Raw genomic sequence first — 17,250 nt, forward strand, 5'->3', positions numbered from 1 at the left:
AAGCTTCCTTCCACGATACTTAGAATCGGAAAATTTGTATTTTTGACAGCAATGTTTTATCTTCCATGTTTGTCGAGTGACTTAAAAAACCTTTTTACGGCCTTCTGAATGCTTTTTTAACATTATTAGAGCCCTCTAAATTTTAACTAACACCCCTATAGTCGCCTTTACACTCCTATTACTCGATAGAGTAGACATAATACAGACTTTTTTGTACTTCCGGTTCTGTGCAGTACTTCCTGTGGTGGTTGTTGTCTCATGAGTGTAACAATACTGACACCTGGTGACCAGAGTGGAATACTACATCATTACAGCATATTTGATATTAGCATTTAAATTCATTTAGCTGTTTTTTTTATGCTTGAAGATGATAAATTTAGGTAGAAAATTAGCTTAAATGTATATTTTGGAAAAAAAACGTTGTAGCATGAATTTCGAAGTGTTGTGATGTTGTGGCGAAGGCGGCCATGGATGTCGGACGCAAGTGATGGTGCTTTGAAGGTTGTCGTGTTCGACGGGTGTCGGCGTAGGTCAAAAGACGTGACGCTACGCGCCCGGGGAGGTGATGATGGAAGGGGGGTTGGGGGGGGGCGGAGATAAGCGCGGCGGCATCTTGGTTGTTCCGCTCCCTTGTGGCCAGCTCTGGTTGTCGCCATGGAAACAGGACGAAGGGATGGATGCAGACGCGCGGCGTTTGGCAGGAAAAATACCTGCTATTTGGCCTCCAATCAGCGACACGCTATTAGCTTGATTTCCCTGCACGTCTTTCAACCCGGGAATTTTTTCCCGTTTTTGCCGTCCACCTTGGAACGCCAAACCTTTCACTCTTTTTTTTAACAGTTATTTAAAATAAAGTACAAGAATATACAGTATTTTCAGTATATATTTTATATTATTAATATTTTTAAATAATATATAATATTCCTAATATTTTTATATAAAATATTTAAAAAATTTTAATATAAAATATTTTAACAAATTATATAAAAATAAAATATTTTTATATAATTTTATATAATAGTATTTATATAATTATAATGATTTAATTAGTAATTAAATCATGTATTACTGCACTACATAACCCCCCCCCCCCCCCCCTGCTGCTGCTGCACACAAAGACAAGAAGGCTTGGGGGGGGGGGGGAGTCGAGGTGAAGCCCATCTTCCCGTGCCCCGCGTAACAAGTCAAGCCTCCCTTTCATCCATGCCTGGGAGGTGGTTGGGGGCTGGGGGTTGGGGGTCCAGTGTTGGGGTGGGGGGGATGGTTATTGGTTGAGTGTCAGGGTTGTTCTTGGGGGGGGTAAGAAGGTGATAGGCAGCGTCTGCCGGTAGTCATGAAATATGTATACAGGTGCCTGGGCCCCCCGCCTGGGCGGCGATTGATCGGGGAACGCCATTAACCGCCATGCTGCTTAACCGATGATGGCTGCACCTGGGAGCCCCCCCCCCTCCCCCCATCATACACACCAACACCCCCCCCCCCTTCACTGTAGCATTGTCTTTAAGGGATGAATGGAGGGGCCACGCCCAGAAGCTTGTTTGTCTTTGTAGCATCAGCCTGCTCTTCTAGTGGCCGTCCTACTTCCATTAATATAATATTGAATATAGATATAATATGTAATATACTATATTATAATTTGTAGATATTATATATATTATTATATATATTTAATAAAAATTAATAATTTATATATTTTAATATATTATATTTTTATAATATTTTTTAAATATATTATAATATATAATATAGTATATGAATATAGAAATATCATATTTTCAGACATTGCCACCTGCCATTGTAATATAATATAATATATACTTTTTATATTTTATATAATAATTTTTAAATATATTATAATATATAATATGAATATAGAAATGTCATATTTTCAGACGTTGCCACCTGTCATTGTAATATAATATAATATATTGTAATTTTTATATATTTTATATATTTTTATAATAATTTTTTAATATTTTATAATATATAATATGAATATAGAAATATCATATTTTTAGACATTGCCACCTGCCATTGTAATACAATACAATATATTATAATTGTTATATATTTTATATATTTTTATAATAATTTTTAAATATTTTATAGTGTATAATATAATACAATATGAATATAGAAATATCATATTTTCAGACGTTGCCACCTGCCATTGTAATATTATAATTTTTATATATTTTACATTTTGTATATTTTTATAATAATTTTTAAATATTTTATAATATATAATATAATATAATATGAATATAGAAATATATTTTCAGACAGATCATTTTAAGATGTGTAGAGAAGCCTATTTGGTGCTCATAAACGCATATCATTCACTTTAACGTCATTAACGTTTATTTTATTTTATGACACTTGAGCTTGTGAAGTTTTTGTGCCACTTTAGACCCCCCCACCCCCCACCCACAAATTTTGCCAAAATTGTAAAAGTATAATAATTATTATCACACGTCTTCCGAAGAAATGTCACGAGGATCTCCATTTTCCACCTTCTGATTAGACGCATCCATTCATCTAATCAGCCCCCCATTATGCCCCCTCGCAGCTGTGGGGGCTTTTTTTTGCCGCACCCCCCCCCCCTGCTAACTCTCTCATTTGGGAAGCTCCTCCCCACATCATTCCCAACCAAGATGGCTAACGAGCACTCAAAGTTCCACAGTCGTGACTTTGAAGCTGAGGAGCATCTGGACGTGATGTCATGGAAGTCGCTGGAGTGTCCAAACGGGGGGGGGGGGGAATCGTGCCAGCAACCGCATCTGCTCCTCCTTCTCCTCCTCCTTCTCCACCCGTGCCCTTGTTGTGGATACAAGCTCCTTCACGACGGCACCGCACTCGCGTTCCCGTCCCACGGAAATAGACTAACTTTTCCACGTGATGCGTTCATGGTCCGGCTATCTCGGCTATCTCTATTCTACGTCTCATTATTTACTTGATGAATGGAAATTGTGAAAAGAATAAGAATGAAGGCGGGACTTTTCATGGAATCTACAGAAATAGAGCTGGAATAGGTGCAGATTCTGGAAGATCTAAGCTTTCTGTGGTGGTTATTGTGTGGAGCTGCTCCATAGGAGTCCACAACGCAGACACAAAGGTGTGAAAAATGAGCACAAAAAATATCCACCTTAAGGTTTTTATATGTTAGAATGGTTGAAACATGAAAACTTTATTCCAATTTAATTTTAGTTTTATTTATTTTAGTTTTATTTAAGTGTGAAAGTTGAGGATTTGATTGGATTGGATCTTCTCCATCACGTAGGAGTTGGTCATCGTGTTGGTCTTCAACAGCTTTGGTGTTTCTGAACATTCATAGCCAATCCAAATGTTTGACGTCATGTGACGTCATGTGACATGTGACGTCATGTGACGCTAAAGTGGTGTGAATAATTCTGCTCCTGCATCACTGCAACACACACAGGATCTTTGTTTCTTCTTCTTCTTCTTCTTCTTCTTCACTTTTCTCCATCCGTCCCCGGGCTCCGTCACACCCACCACTTTGATTCAATGAAAGTGTGTGTGTTGTCCTGGGTTGAACTCCCCAGCAGTCGTGTTGAGGTCTGCCTGACAGAAAGAAGGAGGACGAGGGAGGAAGGGACAACAAAGGATGGAAAAGAAGAGACAGATTCCATATGGATCGAACCACCAAAAAAAGGGGGGGGGGTGTCAGTAGAGCAGCAGGAATAAAAGAAAAATCATCATAGAAAAATGATAGACATACAAAAGAGGGGTTGGGGGGGTATTTCCAGCATGCTAGCAGTTTGCATGTTAGCACTTAATCGCTGCTAATAGTTGCCGTGTTAGCATTGCTAGCATGCTAACCGTTGGCCTTTTAACTGTTTTCACAGGTATAAATGTGCAGGGCCTTGTGAGTTAAGCTAATTGTACTAGCCAATAGTTAGCGTGTTATCATAGCATAGCATGCTAACCATAGCATTTAGCTGTTTTCACAGGTATAAATGTACATAGATAATTGTGTCATGATCCACTCTGCTGTTTGTTGTGTTAAGCTAATAGTACAAGCTAACATCATGTTGTCATTTTTAGCATGCTAACAGTTAGTGTTAGCCTTTTAGCTGTTTTCACAGGTATAAATGTACATAGATAATTGTGTCATGATGCCCTCTGCTGTTTGTTGTGTTAAGCAAATTGTACAAGCTAATAGCATGTTATCTATTTTAGCATGCTAACAGTTAGTGTTGGCCTTTTAGCTGTTTTCACAGGTATAAATGTACATAGATAATTGTGTCGTGATCCCCTCTGCTGTTTGTTGTGTGTTAAGCTAATTGTATTAGCCAATAGTTAGCATGTTATCATAGCTAGCATGCTAACAGTTAGTGTGTTTGCCTTTTTAGCTGTTTTCACAGGTATGAATGTACATGGGTAATTGTGCTGTGATCCCCTCTGCAGTTGTTTGTTAAGCTAATTGTACAAGCTAATAGCGTGTTATCATTTCTAGCATGCTAACAGTTGGTGTGTTGGCCTTTTAGCTGTTTTCACAGGTATAAATGTACATAGATAAATGTGTCATGATCCCCTCTGCTGTTTGTTGTGTGTTAAGCTAATTGTATAAGCTAATAGCGTATTATCATTTTTAGCATGCTAACAATTAGTGTGTTGGCCTTTTAGCTGTTTTCACAGGTATAAATGTACATAGATAATTGTGTCGTGATCCCCTCTGCTGTTTGTTGTGTGTTAAGCTAATTGTATTAGCCAATAGTTAGCATGTTATCATAGCTAGCATGCTAACAGTTAGTGTGTTTGCCTTTTTAGCTGTTTTCACAGGTATAAATGTACATGGGTAATTGTGCTGTGATCCCCTCTGCAGTTGTTTGTTAAGCTAATTGTACAAGCTAATAGCGTGTTATCATTTCTAGCATGCTAACAATTAATGTGTTGGCCTTTTAGCTGTTTTCACAGGTATAAATGTACATAGATAGTTGCATCATAATCCCCCCTGCTGTTTGTTGTGTGTTAAGCTAATTGTACAAGCTAATAGTTAGCATGTTATCATAGCTAGCATGCTAACAATTAGCATGTTGGCCTTTTAGCTGTTTTCACAGGTATAAATGTACAGGGCCTTGTGTGGTGATCCCCTCCACCGTTTGTTGTGTGTTAAGCTAATTGTATTAGCCAATAGTTAGCATGCTAACAATTAGTGTGTTGGCCTTTTAGCTGTTTTCACAGGTATAAATGTACGTAGATAGTTGCGTCATAATCCCCCTGCTGTTTGTTGTGTGTTAAGCTAATTGTACAAGCTAATAGTTAGCATGTTATCATAGCTAGCATGCTAACAATTAGTGTGTTGGCCTTTTAGCTGTTTTCACAGGTATAAATGTACAGGGCCTTGTTTAGTGATCCCCTCCACTGTTTGTTGTGTGTTAAGCTAATTGTACAAGCTAATAGCGCGTTATCATTTCTAGCATGGTAACAATTAGCGTGTTGTCGTTTTAGCTGTTTTCACAGGTATAAATGTACAGGGCCTTGTTTAGTGATCCCCTCCACCGTTTGTTGTGTGTTATGCTAATTGTATTAGCCAATAGTTAGCATGTTATCATGGCAAGCATGCTAACAGTTAGTGTGTTTGCCTTTTTAGCTGTTTTCACAGGTATAAATGTACATAGATAATTATGTTGTGATCCCCTCTGCAGTTGTTTGTTAAGCTAATTGTACAAGCTAATAGCGTGTTATCATTTTTAGTATGCTAACAGTTAGCGTGTTGGCCTTTTAGCTGTTTTCACAGGTATAAATGCACATAGATAATTGTGTCATGATCCCCTGAGCCGTTTGTTGTGAGTTAAGCTAATTGTATTAGCCAATACTTAGCATGTTATCATAGCTAGCATGCTAACAATTAGTGTGTTGGCCTTTTTAGCTGTTTTCACAGGTATAAATGTACATAGATAATTGTCATGATCCCCTGAGCCGTTTGTTGTGAGTTAAGCTAATTGTATTAGCCAATAGTTAGCATGTTATCATAGCTAGCATGCTAACAATTAGTGTGTTGGCTTTTTTAGTTGTTTTCACAGGTATAAATGTACATAGATAATTGTGTCGTGATATGTCGTGAGCCGTATGTTGTGTGTCGAGCAAATAGTGCTAGCATGCTAACTGTTAGCAATTGATGAATACCTTGCACTGTCCTTATACAGTGAGTATTTTAACTGTTTCCACGCAGTTATAGACGTAGACGGACACTTTCCTTCTGCTGTTTGCGATGTGCAAGTATGCTAGTATGCTATGCTAAGTACGCTAACATGTGAGCATGTTATTATTTCTATGTTATTATTGTAGTATTATTATGTTATTATTTCATTTTACATAGATAGCACTGCCTAGCCGACCTGTGTCACATTTCCATTAGCTCCATCTATTAACGAAGCGACAATAATTCATGGCTTCATTCCTCAGCAACTTTAAGTGTTGAAGTGTAAAAAGAAGTTAACCGCAGCAAGAGTTGTGCAGTAAGTAAAAAGGCAGCCCTCCTGCATCTTAAATGGGATTTCTGTGGTCTGCTTTGAAAGATCCACGGCAGTAAACAATATAATTGCACGTTCCGAACTCAGCGCTTCTATTTTCGTCTTCTCATGGCCGTGCGTCAAGGCAAGAGGGTGTTTTTTTTTTTTTTTTTTTTTAATGCGCGGCACACAGGAAGTGCTTCGCAAGTTGACCTCGTGTCAAATTCCACTCTAAAAGCCGACCTTGACTGAAGCAAAAGTAAAAAAAAAAAAAAAAAAAAAGCATACTGATATACGCGTTTGGTAAATGGAGGACTTCCTGTAAATGAAAGAATAAAAGCTGAATCATCAATTAATTAACATTTTTTACTCTGCTTCGTTTTCACCGCAAAGCTTCAGTTGCTGCTTCCATCATTCCTCAGCTAATCGATATCACCTTGGTAGCTAGCCAAACGTGTCGCACGCACGCAACGCTGCACACAGATGATGACGTGCACGGGACGGACACAAAGAATGTCAAGAATTCATCCTTTGTGGCCCCCCAGTAAAGGGGGGGGGGCAGTGTTTGCATCAGTGTTGCATGCTCGTTGCAACACTAACATCGCAAGCTTAGCAGCCATCTTTTTTCCCGTAGTAAACATACTGTTTTACATCGAAGCGGCATCAGGAATTAGCATTTAGCAGTCCTCCTTCACTCCAAATTAGGTTACCCCCCCCCCCTCCTCCCCCCCTCGTGTAAACGTCCATCATGGAGTTAGCAAATCGGCTAGCCCAGCATGATGCTTATGTTAAAATGTGAGAGTGATGTTAGCACAGCATTATGAGTGTTTTGCTTTTTCTTTGGCTTCTTCCCATCATGAACTTAGTGTACCGGGGAGATAGCAGGGAGGCGGTATAGCGATGTAGCGTTTGGCACACTTGGCTGTTGTTGCACCTCCGCTGTGTTCTGGCACGGCCCAACACTGCAGTACATTTTTACCGTGCATAAAAAAAAATGAAGAAGAGAAGCCAAAAAAAAAAATGTGTGTTTGTAGTATGAAATATCAGGGAAGCTAACGTGAGCTACGTAAACCATGTAGCATGTCAAATAGCGGACATATTTGTTTGGATGACATCACATAAGTCGTTTGTCATGCTTGCTGCTACGCGACGTATACTTCCTTTCCGAGGAAAGGATCCATGGTCAGCGAGGAGATATCATCACCTTCCACCGCTACTATCTTGTATCGTCTACGCCTTTTTTTCCACTTCTTACCCAATTAGGGTTGGATGTCGTTTGCATCAGGGTGTCTTTATTTATTTTGTAATTAATTTACCTCATTTATTATTTCACACCTAGTGCCATGAAATGAATGATTTTTTTTTTTAACAAGAAATCTTGTCAAGAAAATTGATTTTCTGACATCCACATTCTAACAAACAAACCTAGCAAAAATGGGAAAAAAATAAATAAAATAAAATAATTTTTTTTTTTTTTTTTGCAGAATAAAGTTGAAATATTCAAGAGAAAAGTCATTTTAAAAAGTTGTTTTGAGAAACAAAAAAAAGTTAACATTTTTGGACAATTTTGCTTGGAGAAAAGTTGACAAAAAAAGAGAATAAAATCTATAAAATATTACGGTACTAAACTAACATTATGAGGAGAAAATTTACAAGAAAGTTTATTTTCTGACATCCCTATGGCTCTCCAAAGTGCAGCCTGCGGGCCATGTGCGGCTTACTGCACATTCTAACAAAAAACCTAGCAAAAATGGAAAAAAAAAATCAAAAAAAAAAAATTAAATAATTTTTTTTTTTGCAGAATAAAGTTGAAATATTATAGAGAAAAGTCATTTAAAAAGTTTTTCTATAAAGCCATTTTTGGACAATTTTGCTCGGAGAAAAGTTGACAAAAAAAATGAGAATAAAATCTATAAAATATTACGGTACTAAACTAACATTATGAGGAGAAAATTTACAAGAAAGTTGATTTTCTGACATCCCTATGGCTCTCCAAAGTGCGGCCTGCGGGCCATGTGCGGCTTACTGCACATTCTAACAAAAAACCTAGCAAAAATGGGGTAAAAAAATCATTAAAAAAAAAATTAAATTAAAAAAACAAATTTTTTTTTTGCAAAATAAAGTTGAAATATTATAGAGAAAAGTCATTTTAAAAAGTTTTCATATAAAGCCATTTTTGGACAATTTTGCTCGGAGAAAAGTTGACAAAAAATGAGAATAAAATCTATAAAATATTACGGTACTAAACTAACATTATGAGGAGAAAATTTACAAGAAAGTTGATTTTCTGACATCCCTACAGTTCTCCAAAGTGCGGCCAGGGGGGCATGTGCGGCTCGCGGCACATTCTAACAAAAAAAAAAAAAAAAACAGCAAAAATTGAAAAATCGGCAGTCATTTTAATAGAATAAATTTTAATCGTACTCTAATGAGAAATGTGATCGAAAATAATAATTTGTATTATTATTTTATTATTATTTTAGCATAATAAAGTTGAAATATTAAAGAGAAAAGTCACTTTTTAAAAACAGCAAATTCTAACAAAAAAAACCCCAGCAAAAATTGAAAAATCTGCGGTCATTTTAATAGAATAAATTTTAATCGTACTCTCATGAGAAAAATAACTTCATATTATGAGGAAAAATAAAATTTTAGCAGAATAAAGTTGAAATATTAAAGAGAAAAGTCACATTTTAAAAAAGTTGTTTTGAGAGACAAAAAAATACAATTTTGCTTGGGGAAAAGTTATATTATTAGAATAAAATCTACAAAATATTATGGCAATAAACTAACATTATGAGGAGAAAATTTACAAGAATAAAGTTTCAGCAAAATAACCATGGGGCTGGAGTGACATTGATAATAAATAAAAAAAAATAATAAAAAAACAGCAAAAATTGAAAAATCTGCAGTCATTTTAATCGAATAAATTTGAATTGTACTCTAATGAGAAAATGTGATAAAAGAAAATAACTTTGTATTATGAGGAAAAATAAAATTTTAGCAGAATAAAGTTGCAATATTAAAGAGAAAAGTCACTTTTTAAAAAGTCAGAAACAAAAAAAGGGGGCCATGTGCGGCTCGCAGCACATTCTAAGCAAAAAAAAAAACAGCAAAAATTGAAAAATCTTTTTTTAATAGAATAAATTTTAATATTATGAGGAAACATAAAATTTTAGCAGAATAAAGTTGAAACATTAAAGAGAAAAGTCACATTTTAAAAAGTTGTTTTGAGACAAAAAAACATTGATAAATTAAAAAAATAATTTAAAAAAACAGCAAAAATGTAAAAATCTGCAGTCATTTTAATCAAATAAATTTGAATTGTACTCTGAGAAAATGTGATGCAAAAATAACTTCATATTATGAGGAAAAATAAAATGTTAGCGGAATAAAGTTGAATTATTAAAGAAAAAAGTTGTTTTGAGAGAAAAAAAAACATTTTTTTTGACAATTTTGCTTGGGGAAAAGTTACATTATGAGAATAAAATCTATAAAATAATATGGCAATAAACTATATGTGTTTTTCTCAAAATATACTTAATAAACTTTTTCAGCATATTTACCGTACATGTACTGCACTTAGTATTTCTACCGTATATGTACCCTTTGTTTACATACCATCCGTGTCTATTATATAACAAACATAAACGAGACATCAGTTTGTTTTCCAGCAGTAAAGCAAATATGTTTATTAAGCATTTTTTTTAATTATAATATACATCAGAAAAATCCCTTTCCATATGAGACAGGAATTGTTTTGAAATGAAAGTCAGAATGTACGCATCGTGACATCGTGAGCGTATTTACAGTCCGAGCACACGCTAAAGAAGAAGACCGCCTATGTGTTCACGGCGTTCCTCCGAGCTCGCCCGACTGTACTTTCTAACCCCCCCCTCCCCGGAAACTAGCTCACTGTGTTAGCGTGACGCAAAAAAAAAAAATATGACTGCAAATGTGACGAGAACCAGATGTCTTGACTTCTGGTTCTGTTTTGACTGACATTCAGCTTAGCACACGGGGACCATGGGGAGGGGGGCGGGGTGGGGGCGGTTGTTCCAACTTTGGTTTTAAGACTAACTTCTCACAACGACACCCACGGATTTGACTTTTTAGCAAGGTAGTGGGGGGGTTGAATCCCGTCTAAGCAGTCGATGTCGCTGAGTGAAACGTGACCACAAACAAGAAGCCATGATCTTTTAGCACCAAAAAAAACAAACAAAAAAAAAAACAGTGGATATATTTAAATATTCTTAAGCACGCATCAAAAGCAAAAATATAAACACATAAAAAAATTTAAAAAAAAATCCCATGGGGACAAAATGTATTTTTTTTCTCTTTTGTGACCAAACACTTAAACACTCAAAGACTTGTGAACACAGCACCATGGTCGAGCGTAACGCAAACAAAAAAAAGTGGCTTTTTTTTCCAAAAATAAATATGCTCTCATATCAAACTGTTGGACTAAATCGGCGAGACTATGAAACATATCACACAGAAGCAAAAAAAAAAAACAACAAAAAACAAGCTATTTACGGGCAACGTATGTCCTCTGATTGGTGCCAACGTACTCCCGGCGGGTACATTGCTGTCAGTGTGAATAAAACAAACGCACTCATTCATTCATTCATTCATTTTCTACTGCTTTTCCTCACGAGGGTCGCGGGGGGTGCTGGAGCCTATCCCAGCTGTCTTCAGGCGAGAGGCGGGGTACACCCTGGACTGGTCGCCAGCCAATCACAGGGCACATATAGACAAACAACCATTCACACTCACATTCATACCTATGGACAATTTGGAGACACCAATTAATTAATTAACCTAGCATGTTTTTTTGGAAGACCTCACAGCTAGGAGACCAGGGTTCAATTCCAATTGACTGTAGAAGTTAGCACTTTGGTAGCCACACAGGAATCGGGAATTCATTCATTCATTTTCTACTGCTATAGACAAACAACCATTCACACTCACATTCATACCTATGGACAATTTGGAGTAATGCTAATTAACCTAGCATGTTTTTTTTTTTGGAATGTGGGAGGAAACCGGAGTACCCGGAGAAAACCCACGCATGCACAAGGGGGGAGAACATGCAAACTCCACACAGAGATGGCCGAGGGTGGTATTGAACTCCGGTCTCCTAGCTGTGAGGTCTGTGCGCTAACCACTTGCTCACCGCGCAAGAAAAAATTGTAAGTAATTGAGGAAAAAGTCGTCATTCATTCATTCATTTTCTACCGCTTTTCCTCACAAGGGTCGCAGGCGGTGCTGGAGCCTATCCCAGCTGTCTTCGGGCAAGAGGCGGGGTACACCCTGGACTGGTGGCCAGCCAATCACAGGGCACATATAGACAAACAACCATTCACACTCACGTTCATACCTATGGCCAATTTGGAGTCGCTAATTAATTAACCTAGCATGTTTTTGGAATGTGGGAGGAAACCGGAGAAAACCCACGCATGCACGGGGAGAACATGCAAACTCCACACAGAGATGGCCGCGGGTGGGGAAAGACAAAATAAGAAGCCAAAAAGTTACCACTTCCACACAAAATAGAGGAAAACTCATTCATTCATTCATTTTCTACCGCTTTTTCCTCACGAGGGTCGCAGGGGGGTGCTGGAGCCTATCCCAGCTGTCTTCGGGCGAGAGGCGGGGTACACCCTGGACTGGTCGCCAGCCAGCCAATCACAGGGCACATATAGACAAACAACCATTCACACTCACATTCATACCTATGGACAATTTGGAGTCGCTAATTAACCTAGCATGTTTTTTTTGGAATGTGGGAGGAAACCGGAGTACCCGGAAAAAACCCACGCATGTACAGGGAGAACATGCAAACTCCAGGGTGGAATTGAACCCTGGTCTCCTAGCTGTGAGGTCTGCGCGCTAACCACTCACACACTCTTGATAAACTAAAGGATGGGATGCAAAGTAAATAAAAAATCAAAGTGCATACATTTGAATTAAATATTATATTAAATTAGAACCATACGTTTGCAGGACTACAAGGCTGTAACAGATGTAGGCACAGAGTATCAGGTTTTTGTTTTGTTTTTGAGAACATGAAAACAGTTCCTTTGGCACACCCCCCACCCGCCCCCGTTTTGTGATGACGATCGGCGTTCAAGATATTGGAGACAGCACACAGGAAGCGTTTGACTGACAGGTCCAGATGTAGACATTCTTCATTCGAGTCTGATTAGATTCAAGATGGTGGTTTTTGACTTACGATCCAGTCCCCCTCTCCGATATCCCGACTATAACGGAGTTTCCTTTTTGTAATTAAACCCAGGATCCGATCCTTCAATTTGCAGTTTCAGGGTTTGTTTAAGGCTTAGTTCTGTTTCGCCGACCGGATAGTTCTCCAGAACGTCCCTGTTCTGGATACTGCGAGGGACCGAGACCCTACCCAGGAAGACCTGATTACCCTGTATGTGATAATTCGGGTTGGTCATGATTCCGTTACGCCTCTTCTCAGCGCAGCTCTGCTGCTGGATGAAGAGCTGGTCTTGGACTTGACTCCGATCCTGGTGCTGGATGGATCCTCCGATTAAGACTTTGCAATGAGGATCCTTTGCCGCGATGTTGGCGACTGATTTATTGAGGGCCACTCGCTTGTCAAATTGCGTCATCTCGTACTCAAGAACCGGACCCTGATTTGATTTTTTCTTGTCTGCGGCTTTGCTGTTTGACGTTCCGTTTCCGATTTTAGTTCCCTTTGTGGATTTGAGACCGGATTTCAACAGAGACCAGTCAAAGTCATTGGACGGCGAGGGCGGCTGCTGAGGCCCGATTGATTTCGTTGTGGACGAAGGCGAGACGATGGACTGCCTGCTGCGACTTCGAGGCAGCGAGTGCTGCTGGATTTGTTCCGTAAACGTCAAAGCGTGAAAGCTGTCGATGGGTACGGTTTGAGCCGTGGCTGTAGACGACGTGGTTCTCAGGGAGGAGTTCTTTGAGCTCTTGAGCGAATTATTTGAGAGTGACGATTTCTGTCGATCGACGGTGGAATCGGGGGATTCAGACGGGGAGCTGAACGCATGCACGGGTCCGTTGGCGAGACCGCGTCCGGCTGACTGCAGATCTCCCGCGCCGGTGCTGCCGGAACTACTTGATTTGATGGTGAGGGACTGCATTTTAACGGTCACAGACATTTTGTCGTCCATGGTGTGTACCGGAGACGGATTGCCGCCGTTAAGCGTTGAGGCGCCATATTTTTCCAAGAGTTTTATAATCATAGAATGGCCGCCTTTTGCCGCCACTCTCATTGCAGTGCGTCCGAATTGGTCGGCGTGGTTAGGGTCGGCACCGTTTTCGAGGAGTATCTGCACAACGTCGATGTGACCCTCCTGGGCGGCGATACCCAAGGCGGTTGCGCCTTGGTTGCACGTGTGATCGACGCGTGTCCCGTTGTCAATCAAAAACTGCACAACTTTGGTGTGGCCTTGCCAGGCGGCAGACTGGAGCGCCGAACGTTTCTCGTTGTCGCTGGCATTCACGTCGGCGTGGTAGTTGATCAGCAGCCTCACCATTTCCACGTGACCCTGCCAGCAGGAAACGTGGAGGGCCGTTCGCCCCTCGGTGTCACAGGCTTCCACGTTGGCGCCGTTTTCCAGGAAGTACTCTGTCATTGCTAGCTGGTTTTCGAGTGCCAAGATGTACAACGTCGGGCGTCCGTCTGCGTCTTTGTAGTCGATGTCTGCGCCGTGGCTGAGCAGAAGTTCGACGACGTCCCTGTGGCCTTCTAGTGCAGCCACCCTGAGAGAGTTCCTCCCGTCGTAGCCTCGCTGGTCGATGCACGACTTGTTGTCCAGGAGAATCTGAACGCAGTCGTAATGTCCTTCTTGCGCGGCTAATATCAACTGTATCCTGCCGTCGTTATCGACCTCCACGCAACGGGCGCCTTGTTCGATGAGCGCTTCGCAAACTTGCCGGTGGCCCTCAAACGACGCCATGTGCAGCGGTGTCCAGCCTGCGTCGTCTCTGTGGTTCTCATCCAGACCTCTGTCCAGCAGAGTCCTCACCACCTCCACGTTCCCCTGAGCCGAGGCGATGCTCAGCACCGTCCTTCCCTCGCTGTCGATGCTGTCGACGGCGGCGCCCCAGAACAGCAACGTATTGACAACTGACGCGTGCCCCATGGACGCCGCTGCAAGGAGCGGTGTGCGTCCATTGTTGTCCGTGTGATCCACATCGGCGCCACCTTCCAGAAGTAAATCGACCACGTCTACGTGTCCTTCGTAGCCGGCCACGAGGAGCGGGGTCATGCAGTCTTTGTCGCAGTGGTCTACCTCGGCCCCCCTGTCGATGAGAAGACTCACGACAGAAGCGTGGCCTTTACTCGCGGGGATGCAGAGCGCCGCCACCGAAAGGGCGGTCCGACCGTCCACATCTTCATGATTGACTTCGGCGCCATGATCTAAGAGATGCTCCACTATCTCTCTGTGTCCCATGTACGCGGCGGCGATGAGAGCGGTTCTTCCCTCATTGTCGGCTTTGTTGACCTCGGCGCCGTGCTGAAGGAGGTTCAACACGATATCCTCGTGACCCCCCCAGGCGGCCGCTCTCAAAGCCGTCCTGCCGTCGGCATCGGCGCAGTCCACTTTGGCGCCGGCGTAAAGTAGAGCCGAAACGACTTCTGAATGTCCTCCCCAAGCCGCCGAACGGAGCGCCGTCCAGCCGTCGTGATCCGTGTGGTTGATGTTGGCCTCGCAGCCAATGAGACAGTTGACCACTTTGGTGTGACCTTGTCTCGCGGCAAGGGTAACCGCCGTTTGTCCGTGGTTGTCCACCAGCTCCATGTTTGCTCCTCTGGAGATCAGCAAGTTGACGACGTCGAGGTTTCCGCTGTAGGCCGCGTTCGAGAGTAGCGTTCTTCCGCTGGAGTCGCACTGATTCACCGACGCCCCGTTATCCAGCAACGTCCGAATTGAGTCCTCTCGTTCTAGCGCCTGTTGCACGATACACGAGGCGTGGTCATCTTCGTTGTTGACGTGGGCTCCGGCTTTCACCAGAAGCTGCAAAACCTCCTGCTCTTTCGGTATCGAAGTGGTCAAAGAGTCTTTAGCGGGAGTCCCATTCCAGACCATCCAAAGAGCCAGATTCGACGGCTCCATCTGGAGACTGGAATTGACCAAGTGAAGAGCAAACTCCTGCACTTGATGTGGTTTAAGCTGCTTTGCTCGGCAGGTGAAACTCATCGCCAACATCCTGTGTCCCTCGGCGGCGTTGCACAGATACTTTTGCGTACAGTGCTTAACATCGAGGAGCCACTCGGCAAAACTGTAATGAAAGAGGATTTTAGTATTCCCGAAACCGTCCACCAACAACTTGGACAGAATGTCCATCTTTTTCTGGAACTCTTCCATAGTCAGAGTCATGTTCTTGGTCCAAACTGCGTGGTAGAGCTCCTTGACCGTGAGCGGCCTGCAAGTTGCCAGGATGACGTTGAGAATGGGCTGGACTTTGGCAAACTGTTTCCTGACAAAGAGTCTCTGGCAGAGCCAAAGGTAGAGGCCGTTGAGCGTTCCGGGGATGTCGCGGATCTCGCGCAACATGATGAAGTTCTCCACCACGCCGTCCAGTACTCGTTCCAGGTATAGGAAGCATCCGCTGCTTTTGATGTGGAGTTGGTTCAGCATCTCTGCAGTCTCCTTGGTGAGGTGCTGTCTCAGGGCCTCCTCCTGGTCCAGGCGGTGGAGGATGTACTGTTGAACATCCTTGACGATGTAGGCCTTGCGTAGATCATCCAGGCTGATCTTTCGGAACCCTAGGAGAGGAAAAGTACAACAAGATGAGTAATGAATCGGAAGATTACGATGCATAATCATTAAACTGTGGCGGCACGGCGGTCGAGTGGTTAGCGCGCAGACCTCACAGCTAGGAGACCAGGGTTCAATTCCACTCTCGGCCATCTCTGTGTGGAGTTTGCATGTTCTCCCCCGTGCATGCGTGGGTTTTCTCCGGGTACTCCGGTTTCCTCCCGCATTCCGAAAACATGCTAGGTTAATTAGCGACTCCAAATTGTCCATAGGTATGAATGTGAGTGTGAATGGTTGTTTGTCTATATGTGCCCTGTGATTGGCTGGCTGGCGACCAGTCCAGGGTGTACCCCGCCTCTCGCCCTGGGATAGGCTCCAGCACCCCCCGCAACCCTCGTCAGGAAAAAGCAGTAGAAAATGAATGAATGAAGACATTTTCCGGGCTGCACGGCGGTCGAGTGGTTAGCGCGGAGGCCACACAGCTACAAGACCCGAGTTCGACTCCACCCTCGGCCATTTCTGCAGGGAGTTTGCATGTTCTCCCCGTGCATGCGTGGGTTTTCTCCGGGTACTCCGGTTTCCTCCCACATTCCAAAAACATGCTAGGTTAATTAGCGACTCCAAATTGTCCATAGGTATGAATGTGAGTGTGAATGGTTGTTTGTCTATATGTGCCCTGTGATTGGCTGGCTGGCGACCAGTCCAGGGTGTACCCCGCCTCTCGCCTGAAGACAGCTGGGATAGGCTCCAGCACTCCTGCAACCCTCATGAGGAAAAAGCAGTAAAAAATGAATGAATGAATCATTAAACTGCTGCAGTCGTCCGCGTTCATGACTTTAAAACCACGTCGTGTGTTCAGCCATTGATTTTTATACTTTGAGATAATTAGGTTCAGCTAATCTCCAATTTCCTAAGGCGCAGGATAACTGACTAAAATACATCCTTACAGAGGAAATGAGCGCGTCGGCCCTGTGGCTGCTGGCAGGAGAGAGACCATCAGGAGCGGT

At 41.9% G+C, this 17,250-nt stretch overlaps 1 protein-coding gene and 1 long non-coding RNA gene across 4 annotated transcripts in view; one reads left to right on the top strand and one right to left on the bottom strand.

The window, feature by feature from the left end:
* The window catches only part of ankrd50 (ankyrin repeat domain 50), a 256,290-nt gene that overhangs the window by 199,244 nt on the left and 39,796 nt on the right, over positions 1 to 17,250 (bottom strand). Inside the window, exons 4-5 of one of the 3 annotated variants that reach the window (XR_009119868.1) lie at positions 12,241 to 16,251; positions 9,876 to 11,486 (exon numbers count right to left, since the gene is read on the bottom strand). Coding sequence is in view for 1 of the 3 variants with exons in the window: in XM_058052776.1 (XP_057908759.1) it covers positions 12,740 to 16,251 (3,512 nt within the window). In the remaining 2 variants the exon portion in view is untranslated. Of the gene's footprint in view, positions 1 to 9,874; positions 16,252 to 17,250 lie in introns of those variants that run through there. The other 2 variants (XR_009119869.1, XM_058052776.1) reach the window with 2 other exon arrangements.
* The window catches only part of LOC131105174 (uncharacterized), a 128,456-nt gene that overhangs the window by 90,547 nt on the left and 20,659 nt on the right, over positions 1 to 17,250 (top strand). The gene's annotated exons all lie outside the window — the stretch shown is intronic.

This window comes from Doryrhamphus excisus, chromosome 2, assembly GCF_030265055.1.
Source record: "Doryrhamphus excisus isolate RoL2022-K1 chromosome 2, RoL_Dexc_1.0, whole genome shotgun sequence".
Lineage (NCBI taxonomy): Eukaryota > Metazoa > Chordata > Actinopteri > Syngnathiformes > Syngnathidae > Doryrhamphus > Doryrhamphus excisus.